This window comes from Thamnophis sirtalis, unplaced genomic scaffold (assembly GCF_051295495.1).
Source record: "Thamnophis sirtalis isolate CommonGarterSnake01/CBP01778 unplaced genomic scaffold, rThaSir2_p1.2 scaffold_3, whole genome shotgun sequence".
Lineage (NCBI taxonomy): Eukaryota > Metazoa > Chordata > Lepidosauria > Squamata > Natricidae > Thamnophis > Thamnophis sirtalis.
The window spans coordinates 19,475,475-19,503,012 of record NW_028261383.1 but is presented as its reverse complement, the minus strand read 5'-3'; the positions used below and the strand labels follow the sequence as shown (position 1 = coordinate 19,503,012).

The window sequence follows — 27,538 nt, the reverse complement described above, 5'->3', positions numbered from 1 at the left end:
CCCCTCTATGGTGTCTCTGCTGAGATGCATGGCAGTTTTGCAACGAGTTTGCAAGCTGCATCCGGTGTTTGCTGCCAGTTACCTGTTTCCATTGTGAAGGTGAGCAGCAGCTGCTGCTGCTGCTGCATCCCATCGTGGAGGGACGAAACCCAGAAAAAGGTATTTTCCCCTCTCTTTTCCTTTCTTTTTAAAACCGCGCCTCTTTTTTTTCTTTCCACTTCTTGTGGCTCCCGCCAAACAGGTTGCAGCATTATTTCAAGAATTATTCCTGATCAGAAAATTGAAGGCGATGCAGTTTAAGCATAACGGTTTTAAGAAAGATCTCTCTTTTTTTTTTAATTCGAAGGGTGGAAATCAAAGCATGATCTCTTTTTTTTTTTAAAAAAAAGAAGTTGTTTCTAGTCCTTAAGATGGCTCTTGTCTGATAAGCGGGGCTGTCTCCTGGTAATGGATATCCCCATGTGCTCCTGTAATATAACCTGTGAATTGATTGCTTGCCAAGGAAAAAGTTCTTTGTGTTTTACATAAATATTTTTGTGGCTAAATTGGTTTTACCAAACAAGCAAGCAAAGAAACAAAAAAACAAAAAAGGAGATTGAATAGTACAGTCCAAGACATCGTATATTACAGATCAGTTCATATATTGTATTAATCCGTCATTTAAGTTTAATGAACTGTACACATGCAGCTGATTGTGATTTATGCAATAAGCTATGATAATGCATGTCCATATGTATTCATCCAATTAGTAGTGCAAGAATATTTTCAGCATACTGAAGCAATACTTTACAAACTGCTAACAGCTGGTCATCATTTCCACTCTATTTTTTTTCATTCCTCTAAAATAACTTTTTAAAAATCATTCTCCAATTTTCCTTCTTCCACAAAACATGGGTGCAGATGTAATAGCCATCTCTCTGGCAAATAATTTGTGCATTTGATATTACAATTTAGCAGTTATGAAAAGAGGGAAAAGTTAGATGATTTCCATAAAGGCATTTTATATTATTATAGCATAGAACCTGTTGCTGAGTAGTAACAATTTCTATGTTAGAACAGCATTTCTAGAGTCCTTTATAGAACTAATTTAACCCTCATCAAAATAAGCAAAATGAGGTGAAACTCACTTAACAACGCTCTTGCTCAGCAACCAAAATTTTGCACTCAATTGTGGATATAAGCCAAGGACTATCTCTGTCTTCCTCTGCATGGCAGCCTTGTCCTAGTAAACTCCTCCTTTCTGGCAATGTTCCTCTCTGTTAGAGGCATCAAAATAATCCAGACAATATAAGGTTTCCTGCTGGAGCAGGGGGTTCAACTACATGGCCTCCAAGATCCCTTCTAGCCCTAGATTGCTGTACTGTTTCAAAGTTGACACCATTCAAATCAAAGAAAAAATGGGCCATCAGTTGGAGTGATAAGTGAAGTGTGAGTTATTGGTAAGACTTATTTCAAAAAACAAGCCCAGGAGGGGAAAAACCTTTGCCAGCTGTTCCAACTGCTGATGCAATTCTTGCATCAGGATTGACAAGACTCTGATCTGGTGGCATCCATTCAAAGGAGCCAACAAAAGGAATCTCTTGGGAACGGAAGGAAAAGGATGATATGGTTGCTAAATATTTTCAGTGCTTATGAAGGAAGAACTAAAAGCCCCCTCCTCTAATATCTTTATACTAACAAGTTTCAAATGTATTAAATATATTTATTTTGTTGATTATGAAAAACTAAAATATAAAAGAAAAAAATACATCCATTACTAACAACGAAAAAGAAATGGTGTACAAAAAGAAAAAATGAGTATCAAGTAACAAACAAATTTAAGATTAAATACAGAGAATCCGGCCCGGCTGGATGCTGCAAATAAAAAGAAAACAATAGAACTAGACAATTTTATAAGAGACTGGAAGGCGTTTGTGGACTTTCAATGTGTTAAATACAATAACAGGTGGTTAACAGGGATTCGAAGATAAATATAATGTTTAGCCTAATCTATTGACTGTTCTGTTTTTTAAAAAAAAAACATTTCTACATGTTATGATTAGATGTTGGGTGGATTTGAGTATTAGGTAGGAACCCCTTCACCTGGAATATTTAGTTAATATAGGATGTTTTGTGGTGGTGGTTGTTAAATAGGGATGGGAAAGGTTATAACAATTTGTAGACCCACAATGTAAAGGGGAGAAGAAGTTAAAATTTAGAAGCAGCTAGGCCTTGAAATCTGGACCATAAGAAAGACTGAGTGCCAAAGAATTGAGGCCTTTGAACTGTGGTGCTGGAGAAGACTCCTGTGAATCTCTTGGACTGCAAGGCAATCAAACCGGTCAGTCCTCGAGGAGATCAACCCTGGCTGCTCTTTAGAAGACCAGATCCTGAAGATGAGACTCAAATACTTTGCCCACCTAATGAGAAGGAAGGACTCACTGGAGAAGAGCCTAATGCTGGGAACGATTGAGGGCAAAAGAAGAAAGGGATGACAGAGAATGAGGTGGCTTGGATGGAGTCACTGAAGCAGTTGGCGGGGGCTTAAATGGACTCCAGAGGATGGTAGAGGACAGGAAGGCCTGGAGGAACGTTGTCCATGGGGTCGTGATGGGTCAGACATGACTTTGCAACTAGCAACAACAAGGCCTTCATACTTACTAACCTGCTAGCATGCAGGAATGGTCGAGAATGCTTCCCAAAGCAAAAGTGATCAAAAATACTTCTTCAAGTGAAACTCCAAACATCTCATAGGACAAGGCAACAGCTGGGGAAGAGAGGAACTTGAGGACAATGTACTAAATGTGGCATAGTGTGCTAATAATTGTTACTGGGACAAATTGTGCTGATTGCTGCTGGATACAAGTGGTCTTCGACTTACAACAGTTCATTTAGTGGCCATTCAAAAGTTACAACAGCACTGAAAAAAAGTGACTTATTACCATTTTCACACTTGTGACCATTGCAGCATCCCCAGGGTTGTGTGATCTAAATTCAGATGCTTGAAAACTGACTCGTGTTTATGACGGTGGCCATGTCTCGCAGTCACCCTTCTGACAGGCCATGGTAAAGCCAGATTCACTTAACAACCGTGTTACTAACTCAACAACTGCAGTGATTCACTTAACAGCCGTGGCAAGAAAGGTTGTAAAACGGGGCAAAGCTCACTTAACAATAAGGAACAAATCTCACAGCAGTAGAAATTTGGGGCTGGATTATGGTCGTAAATTGAGGGCTACCTATAATGCTAATGCTAGCTAAGCAATATTGGCTAAACTTAGGTAACATGGATAAGGTCGTAGGAAACCCTACGATGCCCTACGACTTCTTCCTCTTCCTCGTCTTCCTATCTTCTATCTTCTTATTATTATATATTATATATATGTATGTATGTTCCAGCATAAGTCTGGAACGTCTCAAGCAATTTCAACCAAACTTGGTAGACGACTTATCCTCTAAAAACAAATACTCGGGGTGTGTGTGTGTGTGTGTGTGTGTGTGTGTGTGTGTGTGTGTTCCAGCATAACTCTGGAGAGCCTGGCCCGTTAAGAAGAGCGAGTGTGACGTCCTAGAGCGGCAATTGTTTGTCATGTCATGGGAGGGAGAAGGGAGAGAGCCTGGGGTGTTAAGGAGAGTGAGTACAGCGTCCTAGAGCGGCAATTGTTTGCGATGTCGGTTCCTTCACAGCTTCCTCTGGAAAGCCAGCTATGACATTTGCCCTCTAGTAGACCAATGGCGAAGCGCCTGATGGATTTGGGGCAAAGTGCCAGGATTGTAGATAGGGCGGGAAAGAGGAGTGCATGGAAGGGGGAAGGGAGAGGGCAGGGATGATGGGCATGGGAGTAGAGGGAAGAAAGGGCCCTCTCATGGCTCCCTGTCAGACAGACGCTTCGACATCTATAAATATCTGGGCAGCGCTTGGGTTATCAGCTAGCTAACTATAAAAACTACTGTTGTTGAAGGAACGGCTTCGGCACTAAGCCTATTGGGATTGATCCCCCTGTGTCCCTTTTCTGCACAGAATAAACTCTTTGCAATTGGTGTGTGTTTCATCAGACGTGGCACACCAGGTGCGAACCCAGCTTTCTGGAACAACATTTAAAAGAAAAAATCAGGACCTCATCTAATTGGTAATTTAAGGACGCAGGAAGAATCCCTGTGAAATCTGGATAAACTAATCCAGCTTTCTTTTTTTCTGCAAGATGTAATTAAATCGGTCGGTTTAGGTTTATTCTTCCAAGCTTTCGGGTTTGTGCTGCAGCCCATCATCGAAGATCTCTCTCTCTCTCTCTCTCTCGATCTCTCTCTCTCTCGATCTCTCTCCCTCCCTCCCTCCCTCCCTCCCTCCCTCCCTCCCTCCCTCCCCAGAATATGTGGATTGAACAGTTCTACATGTTTTATACCCTAATCGAAAACTGAAAGCTATACACAACCAGGAATTCTATAAATACAATGTGTACATATTCTGGAAAGACCGAAGCTCCCTCATGATGGGCTCTAGAATAAGTTCAAAAGTTTGGAAGAATAAATCTTGGGTGACCAACTCAAGATTGGATCCTGCAGGATTATCCTGAGACACATATATTTACTTTTTTTTTTCCTCTTCTTTTTTTTCAAACAGTGGTTATTCACCTTCTCTTGATCTCTTCAACTTTGCCCCTTGCATTTTACGGCTCTTGATCTCCATAACTCCATCTCACCTACAGGTATTTCATAGCACTGTGACTCTGGGAAAGAAAGTGATCCAGCAGGACAGAGAGAAAAAAAGGGGTGTGGGAGGTGGAGCAGCTTCATGAGATTCCCTGGGAAACTTCCAAATGTAGAATCCTAAACCCACTTTTTAAGGGAAGCCAAATTGCCATTCTGTTGTCTATGTTTTCCTTTCTGCTTATCAAAATAGCCAGGGAGGGCATTATCCAAGGCACCAGAACAGAAGGAATAAGCTGCCCCTCTTTAAATCTATCACTGGCTAACCAGTTGATTCCAGTTCCTCCCAGGAATTACCTCACCACTCTGATTGCCACACTTGATTGATCAAGAACTTTAGACCAGTGATCCCCAACCCCCGGTCCGCGGACCGGTGCCGGGCCGTGGAGTACCTGGCACCGGGCCGCGCAGCGGCCGGGGGCCATGATCGCTGCAGCGGCCGGGGGCCATAGTTTCTTTCTGTATGCAAATTAGGGCTAACTGGCACAAGGGGTGTTACTGGACCGCTGGTGGCACTCTGACATCACCAGCGGCCCCCCGCCCCCCTGTGTCCAGCGCCGCCCTTCTCATTCCTTTTCAGCGCTTCAGCGCTGGCCGATTCCTGAAAAAAACCTAAGAGCGCCTGCGCAGCTACGTAGGGCTAGCGTAGACAGCGCTAGTAGCGTAGCCTTGCACTTTATATTTATGTAATTGTATTTTATTTTGTAAGGCATGTTTAAATACAATAAAATAAAAGTTGTTTAATCAAAACAATCTGATATATAAACAATCAATGTGTCGTCGCGAACAACGCCCCCCCACCCCTGCGCGCGCTCAGCGGGCCACGGTAAAATTATCAAAGGCTGACTGGTCCGCAGCGATAAAAAGGTTGGGGACCACTGCTTTAGACTGTGTTTGTTAAAAATGTATACCGTGTATGGGCTCTGGGAAGTCGGGGGGGGGGAAGGGAGGTGGGGTGTTAGGGGGGAGAGTAGGGGAGGGGGGGACATATACTATGTGTTAGATTTCAACGTAATGCGATTTCACATGTATACTGTTTCTCTTTAATTTCTCTGCAAAAATAGGATAAGTTAAGTACATTGACATACAGTAGAAATACACCGAGGGGAGGAGGAGTGGGATAGAAGGAAGAGGGGGAGAGAGGGCGGGAGAGAGGATGGGAGGGAGGGTGAGAAGGAAGGGAGGGAGTGGACTGGGAGAGAGGAGTGGTAGAGGGGGAGGGGAAGTAGGGTAGAGGGGAATGATGGAGGGAAGATAGTAAGTTGGAGGGGGGTGGAAGAAAGAGGTGTATGGAGAGCGGAAGAGATATATTGGGTTTCTGTTTGAGTTTGAGTTTGAATTTTATTTATATTTCTGGGGGTATTGTTGACAAGAGGAATTGCTGTGATTATTGTTTAATGTTGTATGGCCCCGGTTATGCACAGTATATATGTGACTGTATGAAAAATGGAAAATAAAAACATTTTAACAATAAATAAAAAAAAGAACTTTAGACTATTGACAGCAAAAGAAATGCCTCAGTGGAAGAGGAAAACATTTAACACTTCAAGGGTGAAAGGCAACTTCAATTTGCCTCTGGAAAAGGCCTACATGGTATTGGACCTGGGTACTTGAGAGACCGCCTCCTGCCAGTTACCTCCCAGAGGCCTATTAGATCCCACAGATTAGGCCTCCTCCAAATTCCATCCGCCAGCCAATGTCGGCTGGCGACTCCTTGGGGGAGGGCCTTTTCTGTGGCTGCTCCGGCCCTCTGGAATGAGCTCCCCCTTGGAGATCCGGACCCTTACTATCCTTCCGGCCTTCCGCAAAGCGGTTAAGACCTGGCTGTTCCGGCAGGCCTGGGGCTGTTGAACTATCCAGCCCCATCCGAGGTTATGGCTGTTGTAGAATTTTAAATTGTTTTTTTTATTTTATTTTTTGTATCCCCTCCCTTTTTTATTGTGAGCCGTCCTGAGTCTCTCGGGAATAGGGCGGCATACAAACTCAATAAATTGAATTGAATTGAATTGAAACCAGATATTATAGCCAAAAAAGCCAACACACTTCTAGGCTGCATCTGTGGATGATTCTTAAGTGATCCAGGTCTGTCTCAACAGTAGTAAACTGTGAGAGGGATCTTGGAGTCCTAGTGGACAACCATTTAAATATGAGCCAGCCGTGTGCAGCAGCTGCCAAAAAAGCCAACACAGTTCTAGGCTGCATAAACAGAGGGATAGAATCAAGATCACGTGAAGTGTTAATAACACTTGATAATGCCTTGGTAAGGCCACACTTAGAATACTGTATTCAGTTTTGGTCACCACGATGTAGAAAAGATGTGGAGACTCTAGAAAGAGTGTAGAGAAGACAACAAAGATGATTAGGGGACTGGAGACTAAAACATGAAGAATGGTTGCAGGAACTGGGTATCTCTAGTTTAATAGAAAGAAGGACTAGGGGAGACGTGATAGCAGTCTTCCAATATCTCAGGGGTTGCCACAAAGAAGAGGAAGTCAAGCTGTTCTCCAAAGCACCTGAGGCTAGGGCAAGAAGCAATGGGTGGAAACTAATCAAGGAGAGAAGCAACCTAGAAATAAGGAGAAGTTAGAATTAATCAGTGGAACAACTTGCCTCAAGAAGTTGTGGCCGCTCCATCAGTGGAAGCTTTGAAGAAGAGACTGGACAGCCATTTTTCTGGAATGATACAGGATTTCCTACCTGAGCAGGGGGGATGGACTAGAAGATCTCCAAGGTCCCAACTCTGTTATTCTGTCCTAGGGACATGGCAAAACAAAAATAGATTGCTGGAACATGTTGTGTGTTAATTGCGAGCCAAAAAATAGTTTTCAAACCCAAAATGGCTTGTTGAGTTGCAAGCATTATCTTCACAAATAAACCAAACCCAGATATTTTAATATCTTCTAGACATCTGGATTAAAGATTCTGGAAGAGAGGTTCTCCGGCTTCATCTTTAATTTTTCAGAAGCTAAGATTCAGGGTTTTCTTTTGAAATAGTTATTTTAAGCAGAGAATTCAATTGGACTGTGCAAAAGATCTTTAACTTTTTTCCTGTTTCATCCTAGATGACTCAAGTGCTGCGAGAGAATGTGAAAAAGAACGGAGAAATGAACTTCCCTTATCTGAGTAAAAGTGAGGATCTGCTGGTAAGATCTATTGTAGTGTTGCGAGTTTCTTCTTCTCTTTGAATTTTTGCAACCTTCTCATTGCAAGGCTGCCCTTAGAAATGGCTGTTGGCCCAAAATTTGCTACGAGGTGAATAAAAACCAAGTTGGAGATCCTGCAGGAGCTGCATTCAAAAGACGGTGTCTGGAGGTGCCAGTTTGAATTTGGTACCTAGAACAGTGTTGGCTTTTTTTGGCAGCTGCCACACACGAATGGCTCATATTTAAGTGATTGTCCACTAGGACTCCAAGATCCCTCTCACAATCATTCTTTTTCTCCCCGCTTTGAACTTTTCTCTTTTTTTCCCTTGGACGAAAACTCACCATCACTAAGGTGGGCTAAGACCCTCAGGTCTCCCTTCTTCAGCCTAGGCAGCCTAGCTGAGATTTTCAATCAGGACCAGCCTTTTGGACATTGGAATAAGGCAGGGATGGCTAACTTTTTTGTTGTTGTGTGCTGACACATAAACACACCCATAATGCAATGCATGTGCCCCGTGCATGTGCACGCAACCCCATGCGCTCTTCCTGCCCCATGCATGCACACACGACACCCCTGTGCTCCCCCCTGCCCCATGCATGCGCAGACAACCCCCCTGCCCCATGCATGTGCACACAACCCCCCTGTATTCCCCCCTGCCCCATGCATGCGCACACATCCCCCCTGTGCTCCCCCCTGCCCCATGCATGTGCACGCAACTCACCCCACCCCGTGCATGCGCACACAACCCCCCTAGTGCTCCCCCCTGCCCCATGCATGCGCACACAACTCCCCCCACCCCGTGCATGCGCACGCAACCCCCCGGTGCTCCTCCTGCCCCGGGCATGCACACACAACCCCCCTGTGCTCCCCCCTGCCCCATGCATGTGCACACAACTCCCCCCACCCCGTGCATGCGCACGCAACCCCCCGGTGCTCCTCCTGCCCCGTGCATGCGCATACAATTGCCCTGTGCTCCCTCTGCCCTGTGCATGTGCATATAACCCCCCTGTACTCCTCCTGCCCCGTGCATGCGCACACAACCCCCTGTGCTCCCCCTGCCCCGTGCATGCGTACACAATCCCCCTGTGTTCTCCCTCCCTCACACTCCTGCCCCGCGTATGTGCATGCGACCTCTTGTGCTCCCCCTGTGCATGTGCATGCTCCCCAACGCTGACCCCCTGCGCATGCAGCTGTGTCCCCGTGCATGCATGCACATCTCACGCATGTGCCTGCTACACATGCAGGGCACAGACCTAAAAACGAGCTGGCTGTTGGGAGGCGGGTGGAGCTGAGCTAGGGCGAGGGCTTGCGTGCCCGCAGAGACGGCTCCAGTTGGCGTGCCCTCGGTTCGCCATCATTGGAGTAGGGTAACGCATTCTTCCTCTGGAACGATCTCCCCGTGGAGATCCGGACCCTCACTACCCTCCCGGCCTTCCGCAAAGCCGTTAAGTCCTGGCTGCTCCAGCAGGCCGGGGGGCTTTCGAAATATCCAGCCCCTCGGAAATTGTGACTGTTGTATATTTTAATATGTTGTTTTGTGTATTATCCCCCTCCCTTGTTTTATTGTAAGCCGCCCGGAGTCCTTCGGGAGTGGGCGGCATACAAGCTCAATAAAACAAACAAACAAGCATTCTTCCGCCGTTGCGACCTTGCAGAGACAGACGGAATCGGAGCGGGAGACGATTGTCTGGGAATGGAAAGAGCTGCAAAGGTTTCTCCGAGACCAAGAGGAGCTCCTGCTGAGGCAGTTGGAAGAGCTGGAGAAGGACATCATCGCCAGGAGAGATGAACACCTTTCCAGGAACGGAGAACACGGCGGAGGAGAGGAGCCTCTGTCGAAGGTGGGGAATCAAAACCCGCTTCCCAAAATGAAATGTGACCTTTGGGTTCAAAGATCCACCTGCTGCTTCTCAACGTGTATAGGCCGTCCTCGACTTACAACCACAGTTGGGCCCCCAAATTAATGTTGCTAAGCGAGACCCTTGTTCAGCGAGTTTTGCCCCGTTTTGCAACCTTTCCTGCCACAGTTGTTAAGTGAACCCCTGCAGTTCCCAAATTATGTCGCACGGTTCTTAAGCGAGCGCAGCTTCCCCCTTGTCAGATCGTGGCAAAAGGGGATCGCGTTACCTCGGTGTACTGCGACTGTCATAAATATGAACCAGTTGCAAGTCTCCAAAGTTTGATCCTGTGACCACGATGCTCCAATGGTCGTAAGTGTGAAACATGGTCATAAGTCACTCTTTTCAGTGCTGTTGTAACTTCAAAACAGTCGCTGAATGAAGGGTTGTAAGTCAAGGACCTCTAGACTCCTTATAAATGTGGCTCGTTCAAAATAATCCTTAAGAGACAGCATTTAACCCACTATGTCTGACTAAAGTAGCGACAAGCTGATGGGCAGTCCTCGACTTACAACAGTTCACTTAGTGACCATTTAAAGTTAAATGGCGCCAAAAAATGACTTACGACTGTTTTTCACACTTACGACCATTGAAACATCCTATGATCCATGGTCCCATGAGTAAAATGGATGCTTGACAACTGACTCATATTTATGACGGTTGCAGTGTCCCGGGGTCCTGTGATCCCCTTTTGTGACCTTCTGACCAGCGAAGTCAGTTAAGCTTCACTTAACAACTATGTTGCTCACTTAACAACTGCAGTGATTCACTGAACAACTGTGGCAAGAAAGGTCATAAGGGCTCTATTGTCGTAAATTGAGGATTGCCTGTATATTGCCTGTTTACCCATCGAAGCGAGTTGAGTGGAGCATTGTCAGGGCAATATTTTGAAAATTATTGGATTAATTCATTAAGTAATGGGAACAATTAATCATATTATTCTGTGGTTGCTTTAATTAAAACCATTTCTATGTTTGTATCTATTCACTTTTACTTAAGGGGAAAATGATTCATGCTGTTTAGTAATGTTTTATGGGTTAATGGTTACAGAAGAAAAGAATCTGAATTCTTCCCAGAAAATTATCGTGCCTGATACATTTTTTTCTTTCTGTTTCCTTCCTTCCTTCCTTCCTTCCTTTTTTTGCTGCAGAGCCTCAGAAGACCAACCAAGGGGTATGTTTATATCGTTGGGTCAGTGTGTTGGATTCATTGGGTTGACCTCAGAATGATTCCTTAACTTTTGGGTCATGTAATTTGCGTTGATTATATTGGCCTACTTTAATTCTATTTTTCTTATTTTTCATTGTATTGTTAGCAACCAGGATAGGCAAGCATGTCATCATCATCATCATCATCATCATCTTTTTTTAACAACTCCATCATCACTTGTGGGGTGGAGTCTGAGAAAATGTTTAGTTGGCCAGATGCTCTTCCGGTCGCCAATGTGGAGGTGCAATGTCCAGTGCGATCCCACAGATTTGGCCTCCTCAGGGTGCCGTCAGCTGGAAAGTGTCGGCTAGCGACCCCCAGGGGTGAGATCCTTCTCTGTGGGAGCGCCTTCCCTCTGGAATGAGCTGCCCCCAGAGCTTCGCATAATCCCCGACCTCCGGTCCTTCCGATGCACCCTAAAAAGTTGCCTTTTCCAGCAAGCTGGCCTGGCCTGAATAGAATAAAACACAGGATTAATTTGGTTGTTAATTTTAATGTAATTTTTTAAATTTTTATTGTAAATATCAATTGGGGTTTTTTTTTGGATACTTTATTTAATGTCCCTTTTAATTTTTGTAATATGTGTTTTCCTTTATGTTGTACGCCGCCCTGAGTCCTTGGGAGAAGGGCGGCATATAAATCCCATAAACCTCAACCTCAAACCTAAACATAACAGCCCATATACAGGCTGTCCTCACCTATGACCACAAGTGAGCCCAAAATTCCTGTTGCTAAGCGAGACAGTTAAGTGAATCTGTCCCTTTTTACAACCTTTCTTGCAACAGTTGTTCAGGGAACCATTGCGTTTGTTAAGTTAGTAGCGTGGTCGTTAAGTGAATCTGAGTGTCAGAAAAGGGGATCTCATGAGCCCAGGACACAGCAACCAGTAAGAAATGTGAGTCAGTTGCCAAGCGTAACCACAGAAATGCTGCAACGGTCGCCGATGTAAAACAAAACTGTCATAAGTCACTTTTTTCAGTGTTGTTGTAACCTTGAATGGTCACTGTTGTGGCCCAGCAGGAGCCGTTGGAGCTGCAAACAGACTCCGATAGCGAGGGACCCAATGAGTCGGCTCTGGAAGATGTGGAGGACCCTGGACAGGGTTCAGACTCCAAGCAGGGACTAGAGAGGCTGGTTGGCCACCAGGAGGCACCTGAGGCATGGAACAGCGGTGAAAGGCAAAGGGAGTTTGTCCCTGACGTCAGGCCTTGGAGCAGTGGGGAGGAGATAAGGGAGTTGGTCCCAGACACCAGGCAAAGGCGGGCAGATAAACACAGAGAGCAACTACGCAGATACAGAAGATAATTGGACCCAGGTGGTTGTGATTAGGCTCTTCCCAAGAGAGTATATAAGGAGAGACTTTGGGAGGAGGCTGTTTGCAGGATTCAACATATACCAACGCTGGAGAAACTTTTGTGGGTATTTCTTATCTTGGAAGTCTGGATTGCTGCCAAAGTCTTGTCAGTGTGTTAATTTACTGTGAATAAATTGTCTAGCAGTAATCTTTGTGTCGGAGTGCCACGGCTTATGGAGGGGGGATCAGAACAGGTCACTAAATGAACGGTTGTAAGTTGAGGACGACCTGTACTCTTGGCAAAAAGCTTCATGCTTGCATGTGGAATGTTATTGTGGGATGAATCCAGGATAGGCAGATTTTGAGTTTATTAGAGAGACAAAATAGATAAGAAATGACAACTAGGAAATCATTACTAGATGGAAATTAGATAAAAGACCATTTGTTTCAACCCTAAAGGGCTCATATTTCCCCCCTTTTTATCAGCAGGAAGAATGGAGCACATTTTAGATGTAAGAGAGATTTCAAGGAGATGGAGTACAGGTTCCACCGTTTTTCGAGAAAGAGAATTGAACTAAAAGACGTTTTATGTACATTTAAAGGTGAGTTGGGATGGAGAGACTAGACTAGACATAGAGTAGAGTAGAGTAGATTTAGAAGTAAAATAGAATAGAATAGTTGGGAGGGACCTTGGAGGTCTTCTAGTCCAACCCCTTGCTTAGGCAGGACTACACCACTTCAGACAAATGGATATCCAACATCTTCTTAAAAACTTCCAGTGTTGGGGCATTCACAACTTCCGTAGGCAAGTTGTTCCACTGATTAATTGTTCTGTCAGGAAATTTCTCCTCCGTTCTAAGTTGCTTCTATCCTTGATTAGTTTCCACCCATTGCTTCTTGTTCTACCCTCACGTGCCTTGGAGAATAGTTTGACTCCCTCTTTTTTGTGGCAACCCCTGAGATATTGGAACACTGCTATCATGTCTCCCCTAGTCCTTCTTTCTATTAAACTAGACATCCCCAGTTCCTGCAACCGTTCTTCATATGTTTTAGTCTCCAGTCGCCTCATCATCTTTGTTGCTCTTCTCTGCACTCTTTCTATAGTCCCCACATCTTTTCTACATCATGGCGACCAAACCTGAATGCAGTATTCCAAGTGTGGCCTTACCAAGGCATTATGAAGTGGTATTAACACTTCATGTGATCTTGATTCTATCCCTCTGTTTATGCAGCCTAGAACTATGTTGGCTTTTTTGGCAGCTGCTGCACCCGGCTGGCTCGTATTTAAATGGTTGCCCACTAAGATCCCTCTCACAGTTACTTTTGGTCTAGGAGCAGAAAGAGTCGGGTTTGGTCCTTTCACAGCCTCAGAAACCCCCAGGGAATTTGGGGCCAACCCCTCCCTTTCACTCCAAAATTCAGTGTCAGGTAGAGAGGAAGGGGGTTGGGCTAAGAGTGGGGAGACCCAGGTTCTGATTCTCCCCTCAGCCATTGAAGCTGCACGGGGGGGTGGGGGTGGGTTGTCAGGGCTGGTTCCCCCCCCCCATTTAAGCCCAGGAGCCCTGACATTACAGCTAGTCCTTGACTTACGACCACGACCGAGCCCAAAATATATGTTGCTACGCAAGACATTCATTAAGGAGTTTTGCTCCCTTTTACGACCTTTCTTTGCATCGTTATTAAGTGACTCACCGCGGTTGTTAAGTTAGTAACATGGTCGTTCAGTGAACCCAACTTCCCCATGGACTTTGCTTGTCGGAAGGTCACAAAAGGGACCCCGAGATGCTGCAACCGTCATAAGTATGAGCCAGTTGCCAAGCGTCTGAATTTCAATCATGTGAGATGCTACCATGGTCGAGAGTGTGAAAAATGGCCATAAATCATTTCTTCCCGTGCCACTGCAACTTTGAATGATCACTAAATGAACTGTTATAAGTCGAGGGCTACCTATAATCCCCTATAAGCTTAAAATGGGGGGAGGGGAGGCGTGATTCTTATTTATCTCCTCTTATCTTTCTCCCCTTTCAGAATTGCTGAAGCTGGAAATGGAGGAAGAGGCAGATGAATATGTTTTGCCAGGTAAAACTGTACGAACCTACTTTTTAAAAACATATATTTTTTTCTTGTCGTGGTTGTGCTGGTATAGGCAGGTTGTCAACTTGTAAAGCATTTCCATGCCTGTTATCAAGTTGACATTGGAGGAGAAGCAGGAGAGAATTCCAAGGTCAGATCTCAGATTTCTACAGCAGACGTGTGAAGCACAAAATTTTACAACCTGCTTCAGCATTTTGTTGGTGGATGTGATTTATGACACAGACTGAGGGGAGGGGAGAGACGCAGGGGTAAAGTTCAGCCATCATTAAAGCACTTTGTTGGTGGATGTGATTTATGACACAGACTGAGGGGAGGGGAGACACAGGAGTAAAGTTCAGCCATCATTAAAGCACTTTGTTGGTGGATGTGATTTATGTCACAGACTGAGGGGAGACGCAGGGGTAAAGTTCAGCCATCATTAAAGCACTTTGTTGGTGAATGTGATTTACGACACAGATTTGGGGGAGGGGAGATGCAGGGGTAAAGTTCAGCCATCATTAAAGCACTTTGTTGGTGGATGTGATTTACGACACAGACTGAGGGGAGGGGAGAGACGCAGGGGTAAAGTTCAGCCATCATTAAAGCACTTTGTTGGTGAATGTGATTTACGACACAGATTGGGGGGAGGGGAGACGCAGGGGTAAAGTTCAGCCATCATTAAAGCACTTTGTTGGTGGATGTGATTTACGACACAGACTGAGGGGAGAGGAGTCGCAGGGGTAAAGTTCAGCCATCATTAAAGCACTTTGTTGGTGGATGTGATTTATGACACAGACTGAGGGGAGGGGAGAGACGCAGGGGTAAAGTTCAACCATCATTAAAGCACTTTGTTGGTGGATGTGATTTATGACACAGACTGAGGGGAGGGGAGACTCAGGGGTAAAGTTCAGCCATCATTAAACGGAAATCAGATCTGACTCCACAGCAGGCATTGCCAAAAATGTTGCTCCTAACAAATGACTGGATTTCTTTTGAACTTTGTTTCGAGGCTCGTAAATTAATTAGGGTATCTTTTGGAAAACTGACAGAGGTCAGAAAGTGAAAATGCCAGGTAGAGAGTTCCAGAAAAATGTAACCTCCCCCCCCCCCCCAAAAAAAAAAATTTCAAGGCTGGATATTTCTGAACCATATCTTTCTTTTGGTGTAATCAAACCCTTCTAGAATTTGAAGTTATTTATGCTATTCCAGATACAGTTTGCCTTAAATGAAGCATTTATAAACCTTTGTGTGCCATGAATCTTCTTGAGAATCTGCTGAAATTTGAGGCCCCTTCCTCAAGAAAATCTATTTAAAGGCATAAAGTAAAATACACATATTTTATTTATTTTAGGAAATTTACATTGCCGCCTATTCACACATGGCAGCTCAAGTTATCAACATGTTTAAATATTGAAGTATTTGTTTTAATGGATCTATGAATGGATCTATAATTCAGTAAAATAACAATACCCTTTTTAAAGGTAAAGGTAAAGGTTTCCCTCACACATGTGTTCTGGCCCCCCTCCATCGGGTAATGAACACAGACACAGGCTTAGCTGTTTGCCACTCTTTATTCACAGCAATTATAATCCTGTTGGCTGAAGGCCCACACACAACTCACTGGCAAGAAGTTGGCAGCAACCCAGATTCCAACAGACACGGGAACACAAGTCAGACCAGACAAGGAGTTCTCCAGATTAGTACGAACGGTTGTGTCCTGCAAAAGGACTCCTCCCAAAGTCTCTTCTTATATACTCTCTTGGGAGGGGCCAAGCCACAACCACCTGGGCTTGATTATCTCTTATGAGTCCGAGGTGGGTAAAATGAGGACCCGGATTGTTGTTGGGGGCAATATGCTGACTCTGTAAACTGCTTAGAGAGGGCTGAAAGCCCTATGAAGCGGTATATAAGTCTACTGTTATTATTATTGTCTCCGTAACTGCTGCCTCTGTTTCTCTGCCCGACGTTGCCTGGCATCAGGGACAAACTCCCTTTGATCTTCCCCATTGCTTCATGCCTCAGGCGCCTCCTGGTGGCCAACCAGCCTCTCTGGTCCCTGCTCTGAGTCTGAACCCTGCCCATAGCAGACTCAGAGGAGTCCTTGCTATCGGGATCCATCGGCAGCTCTAATGGCTCCTGTTGGGCCACAACACATATGTGCTAGTCATTCCCAATTCTAGGGGGTGGTGGCTGAGCTTGTCACTCAGAAAGGTCGGCAGTTCAAATTCCTAGTACTGCGTAATGGAGTGAGCTTCCATTACTTGTCCCAGCTTTTGCCAACCTAGCAGTTTGAAAACACATAAAAATGCAAATAAAAATAGGAACCACCTTTAGGCAAGGCGGTCAAAGGTGCACAGAACACTGTTCCCTTCCCACCAAAGGTGATTCCTATTTTTATTTGCCTTTTTACGTGCTTTCAAACTGCTAGGTTGGCAGAAGCTGGGACAAGTAACCGGAGCTCACTCCGTTACGCGGCGCTAGGGATTCGAACCGCTGAACTGCCGACCTTTCTGAACAAAACAAGCTCAGCGTCTTAGCCACTGAGCCACCACATCCCTTGAATACCCTTTTTAATGTGTAATAATTCTAGACGGTGAGATTTATTGGAGTTAACATTTTTTGGGAGACCAAAAGCCATTAATCTCTTTGTTGCCTACATACCTTCGCAAATGAAAGGGTACATTTCCGTCAGAGGCTGGTGAAAAATAAAGTTGGGAAATTTTGTTTAGGTCACTGCTTTTCAATCTTGGCAACTTCAAGAATTCCCCAGGGGCATTCTGGGAGTTGAAGTCAACCCATCTTAAAAGTTGCTAGGTTGGGAAATAATGGTTTAGGCGCAGGGGTGGGCTGCTGGAGGTGCGCAGGGGTTCAGGAGAACCTCTAGCTAAGTTTCCGTGCAGGTCGGAGAACCCCCCCCCCAAATCCCACTCCTGGCTGGCCCCACCCACCCTTCCCCTCCCAAGAGTCTCCACGTGGTCCCATTTTGGAATTCAGTTGAATGTAGGACACGCATGGAGGCTCGGGGAGGAAGAAAAACAGGCCTACCTGTTGTGGCCCAACAGCAGCCGGCTGACCTGTTGCTGGAATCTTGACAGCGATGAACACTATGAGGCTGCCCTGGAGGCTGAGGAAGACTCGGGAGGGGGGGGGTGTTCGGAGTCAGACCAGGGACTAGAGAGGCCCGTTGGCCACTAGGTGGCGTCTGAGTCAGGGAGCAATGAGGAAGAACAAAGGGAGGCTGTCCCTGATGTAAGTATGCGTAGGGCTGCGAGGAGGAGGGAGCAGCTTTGGAAAAAAGGTCACAGAAGGAAATAGGAACAGGTGGCTACTGATTTGCCCCACCCGGAGAGCTTATAGGTGGGGCAAGAGGAGGGGAATTTTGCAGAAAACAACAATTTACTGATCCAGCCGTAGAGAAAGATTGAGAGAATTTCGTGAGTTCAAGCCTTGTTTCATAGAGATAGCTTTCTGGACTCCCAGCCAAGGCGTTGCTTATCTCCCTTCTTAGTTGTGGCAGAGAGCCAAGTCTGCTGCCGTATACAGTAGAGGCTTGGGACTGAACACTACCGGAAGTTCCAGAGGGTCTCTGGAGCCTGGGGATGCTGTTTTCACCCTCCCAGAGGCTCAGGAAAAGCCTCCGGAGACCGGGGAGGGCACAACCCTGTCCCCCATAGTGCAGGAGGCTGACTAGACCATGCTTACCATGGCCACATCCACCCAGCAACCAGGTAGAGAACCCCTTGCTAAAATTTTTGAAGCCCACCCCTGTTTGAGGATGGTACTTTCCTTAACGTTCATTTCCTGTTATATCATCCTTTTTTGCATGGGCTGTTTATTTTGTGATCGTTATACTTCCCCCCCCCCTCCGCTCCCTCAAAAAACATTGGGGAGTGTTGTGGCCCAGCAGGAGCCGTTGGAGCTGCCACCAGACTCCGACAGCGAGGGGCCCTATGAGTTAGCTCTGCAGGATGTGGAGGACCCTAGACAGGGTTCCGACTCCGAGCAGGGTGCAGAGAGACTGGTTGGCCACCAGGTGGTGCCTGAGCCTTGGACCAGTGGAGAGGAGACAAGGGAGAGTGATCCAGAAGCCAACAGTGAGTTGTTCCTGGATGCACGCCATCGAAGAGTACTAGGGGTCAGGAACAATTACACAATTACAGGAGGTAATTGCACTTAGCTAATGGTCATTAGGCTCCTCTCCAGACTATAAAAAAGACTACTTGTGCACACGCCCCTCTTTGCAGAAGTCAACGCAGTATTGAATGTCGGAGGACATTACTGTGAGCTTGGCAGGCTGGATTGCTGCCAAGCCTTATTTGTGTTTATTGCTGCCTGAGTTTGTCTGAGTTGCTGCCAAGGTCCTTATCTGTTTGTTATGCTTGGCTTTCAGCCACCGAGATGTTGGTTTCTTGCTATTAAAGGACATTCCAGTTAAGCTTGTCTCGGCAGTCATTACTGGACGGAGGAGGGGGTCAGAACAGGGGAGTGTCTGACATTTTTTAAAAAATGTGTCTTTTCTATCCCTGTGTTGCAGTGGGATGCTACTAGGTGGATGAGCGCAGAGTGAACTGACAGATAAATGGCCTGAATTTCTGAAGAGTACTTTCTGCTTTTTCCTCAGGAGCCCAACAAAAATCCACAGGGTACTTTCGCTTTCTCCAATCCTGCAGGAGGACCGGAGGGGGGGTGGCTTTGACCCAGCAGGCTCAGGTGAGAAAGGGGAGGAGCCAATGATTGCGAACAATGAATATTGGGGTGGCTGGCAGATCTTCTAGAGTGGTGACTCTCTCAGGGTTCTGCAAAATCAAAATTACAGGTAGTCTTCGACTTACAGCAGTTCGTTTAGTGACTGTTCGAGATCCCAACTGCACTGAAAAAAGTGACGTACGCCCTTTTTTCCGCGCTTAACGACCGTTGCAGCATCCCATGGTCACGCGATCAGAATTTGGAGGCTTGGCAACTGATTCATACTTATGACAATTACAGTGTCCCCGGTGTGTGTGTGTGTGTGTGAGAGAGAGAGAGAGTGACGTCATCAAGCTTTTGGGACCTTCTGACAAGCAAAGTCAATGGGAAAGCCAGATTCACTTAACAATTGTGTGACTAACTTAACAACTGCAGCGATGTACTTAACAGCTGTGGCAAGAAAAGTCATAAAACCTTTTGCTTAGCAACATACATTTTGGGCTCAATTGTGGTTGTAACTCAAGACCTCCATGTATTTTTTTAATTTTAGTGACTGTGCATGTGCAGTTCACTATAAATTTACATTGAACCGCATGAGCATGTTGCCACAGGTTGCAAACCAGCAGTAACCCACCCCTGATAACACATACATATACATACTTGATGGGATTAATCCCATCAAGTAATCCCCAAAAGCAGTAGTGGCAGTTAATGTGTCAATATTAATTTTAATACAATACAATACCCTACAAACAAAAGCTCTTTTGGAATTCTCCATAATTTTTAATTGAAATAATAATAATAATAACAACAACAACAACAAATGCCATTAAGGCCAAAATCGAAAAATCCTCTGATGATGCCAAATGCAGACTTTGCAAAGAAGCTGATGAAACTGTTGATCACATACTCAGCTGCTGTAAAAAAATCACGCAGACTGATTATAAATCGTGGCACAATTCAGTAGCACAAATGATCCATTGGAATTTGTGCAAAAATTATAATATTAAAACAGCAACAAACTGGTGGGAACATCAGCCTGAAAAAGTCACCGAAAATCAGATGGTCAAGATCTTGTGGGATTTCCGTATACAAACAGACAAAATACTGGCGCATAATACACCAGACATCACACTGGTTGAGAAAAACAAGGTCACAATCATAGACATCGCAATACCAGGTGATAGCAGGGTCGCCGAGAAGGAACATGAAAAAATTGCAAAATACCAGGACTTAAAAATCGAAATTCAACGACTATGACACAAACCAGCAGTGGTAATTCCAGTGGTATTTGGCACACTGGGTGCTATTCCAAAAGCACTAGAATTACATTTAAAACAGTTAAAAATTGACAAAATCACCATCAGTCAAATGCAAAAAGCCGCACTGCTTGGATCTGCACACATATTACGAAAATAGGTTACGACGTCCTTGGCCCCTGGGTGGGGCCCAACTAGTAACCAATGCCAAATCCGGCGAAACAACTGGCCGCTGTGATACAATTGTATAATAATAATGTCTACATAATTTTTAAAAGTGAGGAAGTGCCCCGAGAGGGACAAAGTTTTAAGAAACGATGTTCTAGAAGATCTCTGGAAAAAGATTCTCCAAAATACCGATTTTGGTGTCCAGATAATAACGGTCAATATCTTAGCTGCATTTTGTTACAGAAAAGAATGATATCTTTTAAAAGAAATACAGTTGTTTTATAGTTCTCAATTGTGAAAAGAAAAACAAGGAGGGATCTTGCAGATTCTAGTTTTGAGTTTTGGGAGATCCCAATATAGGTAATCCTCAACTTATGACCACAATTTAGCCACAAATTTCTGTTGCTAAAACAAGACAGTTAAGTGAGTTTTGCACAATTTTATGACTTTTCTTGCTACAGTTGTTAAGGGAATCACTGCAGTTGTTAAGTTAGTCACACGGTTGTTAAGCGAATCCGGCTTCCCCATGGACTTTGCTTGTCAGAAGGTCGTAAAAGGGGATCACCCTGCTTATCTTATATCGACCACCTTTCCCAATGCATCACATAGAACAGGTGTTTATTTTGTTGGAGTGATTCGTGTTCGCCTGGTTTCTTCCCTATTGATTAAGGTTCTGGTTGTTTCCTTCTAGCCCGTTTCCTTCGAGGAGGTCGCCGTCTGCTTCTCCAAGGGAGAATGGTCTCTCTTGGGCCCCAGTCAGAGAGTTCTGTACAAGGAAGTGATGCAGGAGAATTATGAAAATGTGACCTCTCTCGGTAAGAATCTCTAGGTTTTGTTTCCTCTGTTGGCACCTTCCAGATATCTGTGGTTGACCTTGAAGTAGCATCTCAGGAAGATACAGTGGCTACTTTCACTTTCCCCCAAGCATTTCCCCTCCCATCCACCCTCTCCAGAGTTTATGGCAGACTTTCACCACATGGTAGCATACAGGGGCAGCTGACAAAGACATTTAGTACTGCTCTTAGTCTACATTCACGTTGCTGTTACGTTGCTGTTGTTCATTTTGTGCTGAGACATATAGAAGGATGGTTAAATAAAGGAACCTAGGTTTTATTTTCTTGGATTTTATTTTTGCACTAGTTATCTCGCTCACTGGTTTGGGTCCAAACTCCTGGATGGAGGAAGAAGATGAGGCCATTTTGGGTCTACGCCCTCAACTTTCTGAGAAAGGGAACAATCAAGTTGTCAGCATTGCAGGTGGGAAAAATGGAAATATGGTTCATTGTGATTGTAAGAATAGGAATAAAATCAGCACAGCACAGAGATGACACAAACAGCTGGCAGTTCAAACCGTCCCTTTATTGCTCCAAATCTCCCCAAACGCTCTCACGTTTCTGGCCAATGCCAGTTTCAACAGAAACCTTGCCATATAAAAAAGCTCTGAGCTTTTTTTATTATTGGAAGTAATTGATTGATTACATGCCATCAAACTGTTGTCAGGTCTTAGTGACCATATACATTTCCTCCATAACACCAGAAATTTCAAATATATTTTGCATAAAAATAAATGAAATATTGTTGCAGTCGCTAAAAGTTACCGTGTTTTCCAGAGTATAAGATGCACTATGATTGTGAAGAGGCAAATTTTTTAAAAAAAAAGTTTCTGCACTCTGCAGACCTCCCGAAAATAGTCCGTTTTTCGCAAAAATGGGCCCTTCCCCCCCCCCCAAAGGCATGAATAGCCTTTAGGAGGCTTATAGAGTGGTCCTGGAGGGGTGCCCCCCCAAAAAAACAAGCAAAAAACAGCCTGCTTTTTGCGAAAACGGGCCCATTTTTTGTTACAAAAAGGGCATAAATAGCCTTTAGGAGGCTTATAGAGTGCTCCTGGGGGGGGGGGGCAAAATTTAGCAAAAAGTGGCCCGTTTTTCACTCATTTTTGCCCTCCCTCCCCAGCCCCCAGGAGCAAAGCTTCCTAGAGGCTATGCACAGCCATTTTGGTGAAGTGTATAAGACGCACCCAGATTTTCAGCCTCTTTTTTTGAGGGAAAAAGATGCGTCTTATACTTCGAAAAATAGAGTATCTTCTCCTGTTACTTTCCTAACAGTTTCAAAATGGAATTTGAAACAAACCCTTGTTGGACATTTATCAGAATGCCTATTAAGCTGCCTAAAAAAAGACAACGGAGCCGAAAGACAGAATACTAATCAAATAAACAAATGAAATAATGTGAAAATACCAGAGATCGTAGTTTCAGTGCTGTGTCTAGATTTTTATAGATTTAATCATTTTAGGAAGTGTTTCAAGCTCAAAATCTTTCCAAAATGAGATAATTTTGCAGGGGAAGTAAGGTGTTTCAAACTTTAAATCACATGTTTCCGATTCAAAGTGTCGTTGAAGATTCTCCGATATCCAGGCCGAGTTGTCTGGAAATGGAGTCATGGCAACTGGACTTCTTTTCTTGTTGGTTTGAAACGTTTCTCTGCTTATCCAAGAAGAAGCTGCTTATCTGAAGAAGCTACTTGGATAAGCAGCAAAACATATTGAACGATCAGGAAAAGAAGTACAGAACAGAATAACAGAGATTGAAGGGACCTTGAAGGTCTTCTAGTCCAACCCCCTGCCCAGGCAGGAAACCCTATATCGTTTCAGACAAATGGCTATCCAACATCTTCTTAAAGACTTCCAGTGTTGGGGCACTCACAACTTCTGGAGGCAAGCTGTTCCACTGATTAATTGTTCTGTCAGGAAATTTCTCCTTGCTTCTAAGTTGCTTCTCTCCTTGATTAGTTTCCACCCATAGCTTCTTGTTCTACACTCAGGTGCCTTGGAGAATAGTTTGACTCCTTCTTTTTTGTGGCAACCCCTGAGATATTGGAAGACTGCTATCATGTCTCCCCTAGTCCTTCTTTCTATTAAACTAGACATACCCAGTTCCTGCAACTGTTCTTCACATGTTTTAGTCTCCAGTCCCCTAATCATCTTTGTTGCTCTCCTCTGCAATCTTTCTAGAGTCGCCACATCTTTTCTACATCGTGGCGACCAAAACTGAATGCAGTATTCCAAGTGTGGTCTTTACAAGACATTACCAAAGTCCAGGTGCCATGGCTCAATTTCTAGACTGATCTAAAGAGATTTGAATCCAAAGCACTTTGCATATGGTTAAGAAACAGCTGGAAGTGATCAGCTCTAATAGCATGATGTCAATGAGCGAATCGCTTTCACCTGAGATTTGGGTGTCAACTGATTCCTGGGGTAACCAATGGGGTGAACTTATTCACTTGAGTTGTCTTTCCATTTTTTTTATGGCAGCATCCCAGCAGCAAGAGAAGAGCAAGAAGGGGAAGATCAAGAAAAAAAAGAAGAAGGAGAAGATGGAGAAAGAGAAGGAGAAGTCGGAGAAGGAGAAAGAGATGGAGAAGGAGAAGTCAGAGAAGGAGAAAGAGAAGGAGATGGAGAAAGAGAAGGAGATGGAGAAGATAGAGAAAGAGAAGGAGAAGATGGAAAAGGAGAAAGAGAAAGGAAAGGAAAAGGAGAAAGAGAAGAAAAACAGTCCCCATCAAGCAAATGTTGGAGAAATTGTAGCTCAAAGTGCCTTGAGTAAAGACACAGAAGAGCCCACAACTTCTCAGCGCAAATCTGACAGACAGAAGGAAACTGGACAAAAGACCAAAGAAGCGAAATCCATTCTTTCTCCCGCTGACCGTCAAAATACCAGCAAAGCACTCCTCCACCCAGGAACCGGCAAAGGAAGGAAACCGAAACCATGTCCCAAATGCGGGAAGGAATTTACTCAGAGTCTCCTCCTCCTGAAACACAAGCAGATGCACCAAAGGACCACGCCCTACCAGTGTTCGGAGTGCGGGAAGGTCTTCAGCCAGCGCGCCCATCTTACCAAACACAAGAAAGCGCACAAAAAGGAGAAACTCTTCAAGTGCTCCGACTGCGGGAAAACGTTCCATCGGAGCTCCCATTTTCATTCCCACCAACGGACCCACAGAGGGATCAAACCTTTCAAGTGTTCGGATTGCGGGAAGAGTTACACCCGGATGCCCGACCTCCGGAGGCACCAGAAATCCCACACGGGGGAGAAGTCGCACAAATGCTCCGACTGCGGGAAGAGCTTCGGCTTGTACTCCTCGCTCGTCAAGCACGAAAGGATCCACACGGGGGACAAGCCGTACAAGTGCACCCACTGCCCCAAGAGTTTCTGCCAGAGGACCCACCTCATTGTGCACAAGAGGACCCACACGAAAGACAGGCCCTTCAAATGCTCGCGTTGCAAGGCCGGCTTCGTTCAGAAGGCCCACCTGATCTCGCACCAGAGATCCCACACGGGGGAAAAACCCTTCTGTTGCCACAGCTGCGGCAAAAGCTTCAAACGCAACTCCACCCGCGTGAAACACGAGAAGAGACACGAGAAGACGAGCGCGGAGCCTTCGCTCCCTCTCAAGGCTTCCCCGTCAACGCTTCCTCTCAACGCTCCGCTTCCTGTCAATGCTCCCCCCGCTCAAAGACCAAGCTGGAGGTCCAGATTGAGAACCGTGGGAAGACTTGGTAAAGCGGCTGCTTAACCCTTTCCTAGCAAAAAGAAGAAGGAAGGAAGAACAGCGGTTGTGGCCTGGGAATATCTTGGACAGGATTTCGCAGTTAATTTTGAGAAACTCGAGAGGAACGGTGGAAGGCTTCAAGTAACGTCTAAGAAAAGCCACGGGAGAGGAAGGGAAAGGGTTAACCTTTCTTCTATCCTGGATCAAAATGGCGCTTCTTTCCTGCCACAGAGAGGCATGCTGGGAGAAGTCCAGGGACAGGTGTCCTCCTGCCATTCCCCCCCCCCACGTGAATCTCCCACCAGTTTTGTAGGATTTAAATTCTAATCTGTTTTGAAGGATCTCGGGTTGGTTTTTATGCACAAATTATCTCCCAAACATTGAGCCACTGGGTGATTGACTAGGATCAAGGGGGAGAGAGGGAGAAAAGAAAGAAAGAAAGAAAGAAAGAAAGAAAGAAAGAAAGAAAGAAAGAAAGAAAGAAAGAAAGAAAGAAAGAAAGAAAAAGAAGGAAAGAAAGAAAGAAAGTTAGTCAGTGAAATTTTGACTCCATAGAAGAGCAACCAAGTACCCTCCAGATGTTTTTAGCTTCATCCCCATAGATTTTTGCCCCTGGCCAGGGATACCTTGAGGTAATAGCAGGTGGTGGGGGCTCCAAAAACATCTGGGAGGCATCAGGTTGCCTGTCCTGTGCCCAAAGCCACATCTGCCCCAAGTACATTTCCAAAATTTCCTGCAGCTGTGGCTACTAAGGATGTTCAGTCCTCAGGGGAGCCAGGGCCTAGTTTCCATGGTGAAGTTTCAGTTTCAGTTTATTAAACTTGTATGCCACCCTATTTCCGGAGGGACTCAGGGCAGCTAACAAACCAAATAGGGAATGGGGACAATACAAAGAAAACAAACAAGACAAAACAAAATACAAAAAACAGATTAAAAAACTCAACAACAGCCGCAACACTTCGAGTGGGGCTGGGAACTCATCAGCCCCAGGCCTGCCGGAACAGCCAGGTCTTGACGGCTTTGCGGAAAGCCTGAAGGGTGGTGAGGGTCCGAATCTCCACGGGGAGATCATTCCAGAGGGCTGGAGCAGCCACAGAGAAGGCCCTCCCCCGGGGGGGGTCGACAGTCGACATTGGCTAGCTGATGGAATCCGGAGGAGGCCTAATCTGTGGGATCTAATTGGTCGTAGGGAGGTAATTGGCAGGAGGCGGTCTCTCAAGTACCCAGGTCCAATACCATGTAGGGCTTTAAAAGTAACAACTAGCACCTTGAAGCACGTCCGGAGTCCAATAGGCAGCCAGTGCAGCTCGCGGAGGATAGGTGTAACGTGGGTGTACTGAGGTGCACCCACAATCGCTCACGCGGCTGCATTCTGGACAAGCTGAAGTCTCCGAATGCTCTTCAAGGGCTGCCCCATGTAGAGCGTATTTTGTTTACAATTCCCCCCCCCCCCGGTGCTCATGTGAGCATTTGTTCCTTTGTCTCAGTGTGCGTCTTCTGTTCTCGCCAGCTGAAACCATAATGAGCCAATGAATTCCTGGCAGAGTTATGATCGGGGTTATGTTGAGGTCTACCTATAAGGCCTCCCAAAAGTGCTTTTTTCAGGAGGCAACTGGACTTCCTTGGTTTTCCTTTGGAAGACGTTTCGCTTCTCATCCAAGAAGCTTCTTCAGCTCTGACAGGATTTTTTTTTAGCAGTTAGACTTATATACCGCTTCATAGGGCTTTCAGCCCTCTCTAAGCGGTTTACAGAGTCAGCATATCACCCCCACAGTCTGGGTCCTCATTTCACCTACCTCTGAAGGATGGAAGGCTGAGTTAACCTTGAGCCGGTGAGATTAGAACCGCTGAACTGCAGATAACAGTCAGCTGTAGTGGCCTTCAGTACTGTACCCTAACCACTGCGCCAACTTGGCTCTATAGGATGGTGGGGAATGGAAAGATTCCTACCTATAAGGCAGGCCACTGTCAATTTCATACAAGAGGCTAAACACTATATTGCCAAAAGTATTCGCTCACCTGCCTTTACTCGCATGTGAACTTATATTGGCTCCCAATAAGATGTTCAGGTGCAATTCAAGTTTCCTGGTTATTGCCTTTAAAGCTTTAGATACCATAGAATAGAGCTACTTGCAGGGCTACCTGCTCCCCTCAACCTCTGCCTGCCCCATGCATTCCCATATGGACATGCCCCTTGCTCCAGATCTCTGCTGACTGATGTCTAATGGATGTTGTTACAAATTCTCTACCCAATAACTCATATTAATACAGAACAGATAAATGACAATCAGTCTGATAAAATCCAGACTAACTATAATTAGCACAAAGAATAATGAAAAAAGTCCATTAATTTGGGGAAGTCACGTTATAACTGATATGCATCTGTAGGATAATAAAAATGAATGAAGCATGGAGTAGACTAAGGAAATAAATCGTGACCCGTCAAAACCGCGCTCAACTAAGCCGCGCCCGATTAAACCGCGTCGCTGATGTCATCAACAGGGCGACAACAGCCAGCGCGGAGAAAGAAGGGCGCTTTAAATAGCGCTTTGAAAGCAAGCCGATTCAACTTA

General features: G+C 45.2%; 1 protein-coding gene across 2 annotated transcripts; it reads left to right on the top strand.

Moving 5' to 3' along the window:
• On the top strand, window positions 1-25,792 carry LOC106549731 (uncharacterized). Of its 2 annotated transcripts, XM_087711445.1 has the most exons (11): window positions 20-159; window positions 4,601-4,685; window positions 7,749-7,829; window positions 9,486-9,671; window positions 10,879-10,901; window positions 12,718-12,833; window positions 14,260-14,310; window positions 18,926-19,014; window positions 21,109-21,232; window positions 21,558-21,674; window positions 23,728-25,792. In XM_087711445.1, the coding sequence occupies exons 3-11, from the start codon at window positions 7,749-7,751 to the stop codon at window positions 24,987-24,989; spliced, it is 2,049 nt and encodes a 682-aa protein (XP_087567571.1). In that variant the 5' UTR covers window positions 20-159; window positions 4,601-4,685; the 3' UTR covers window positions 24,990-25,792. The 2 variants fall into 2 exon arrangements, with proteins under 2 accessions (XP_087567570.1, XP_087567571.1); XM_087711444.1 differs by lacking the exon at window positions 4,601-4,685 and having other exon boundaries at window positions 1-159.
• Window positions 25,793-27,538: the final 1,746 nt, after the last annotated feature.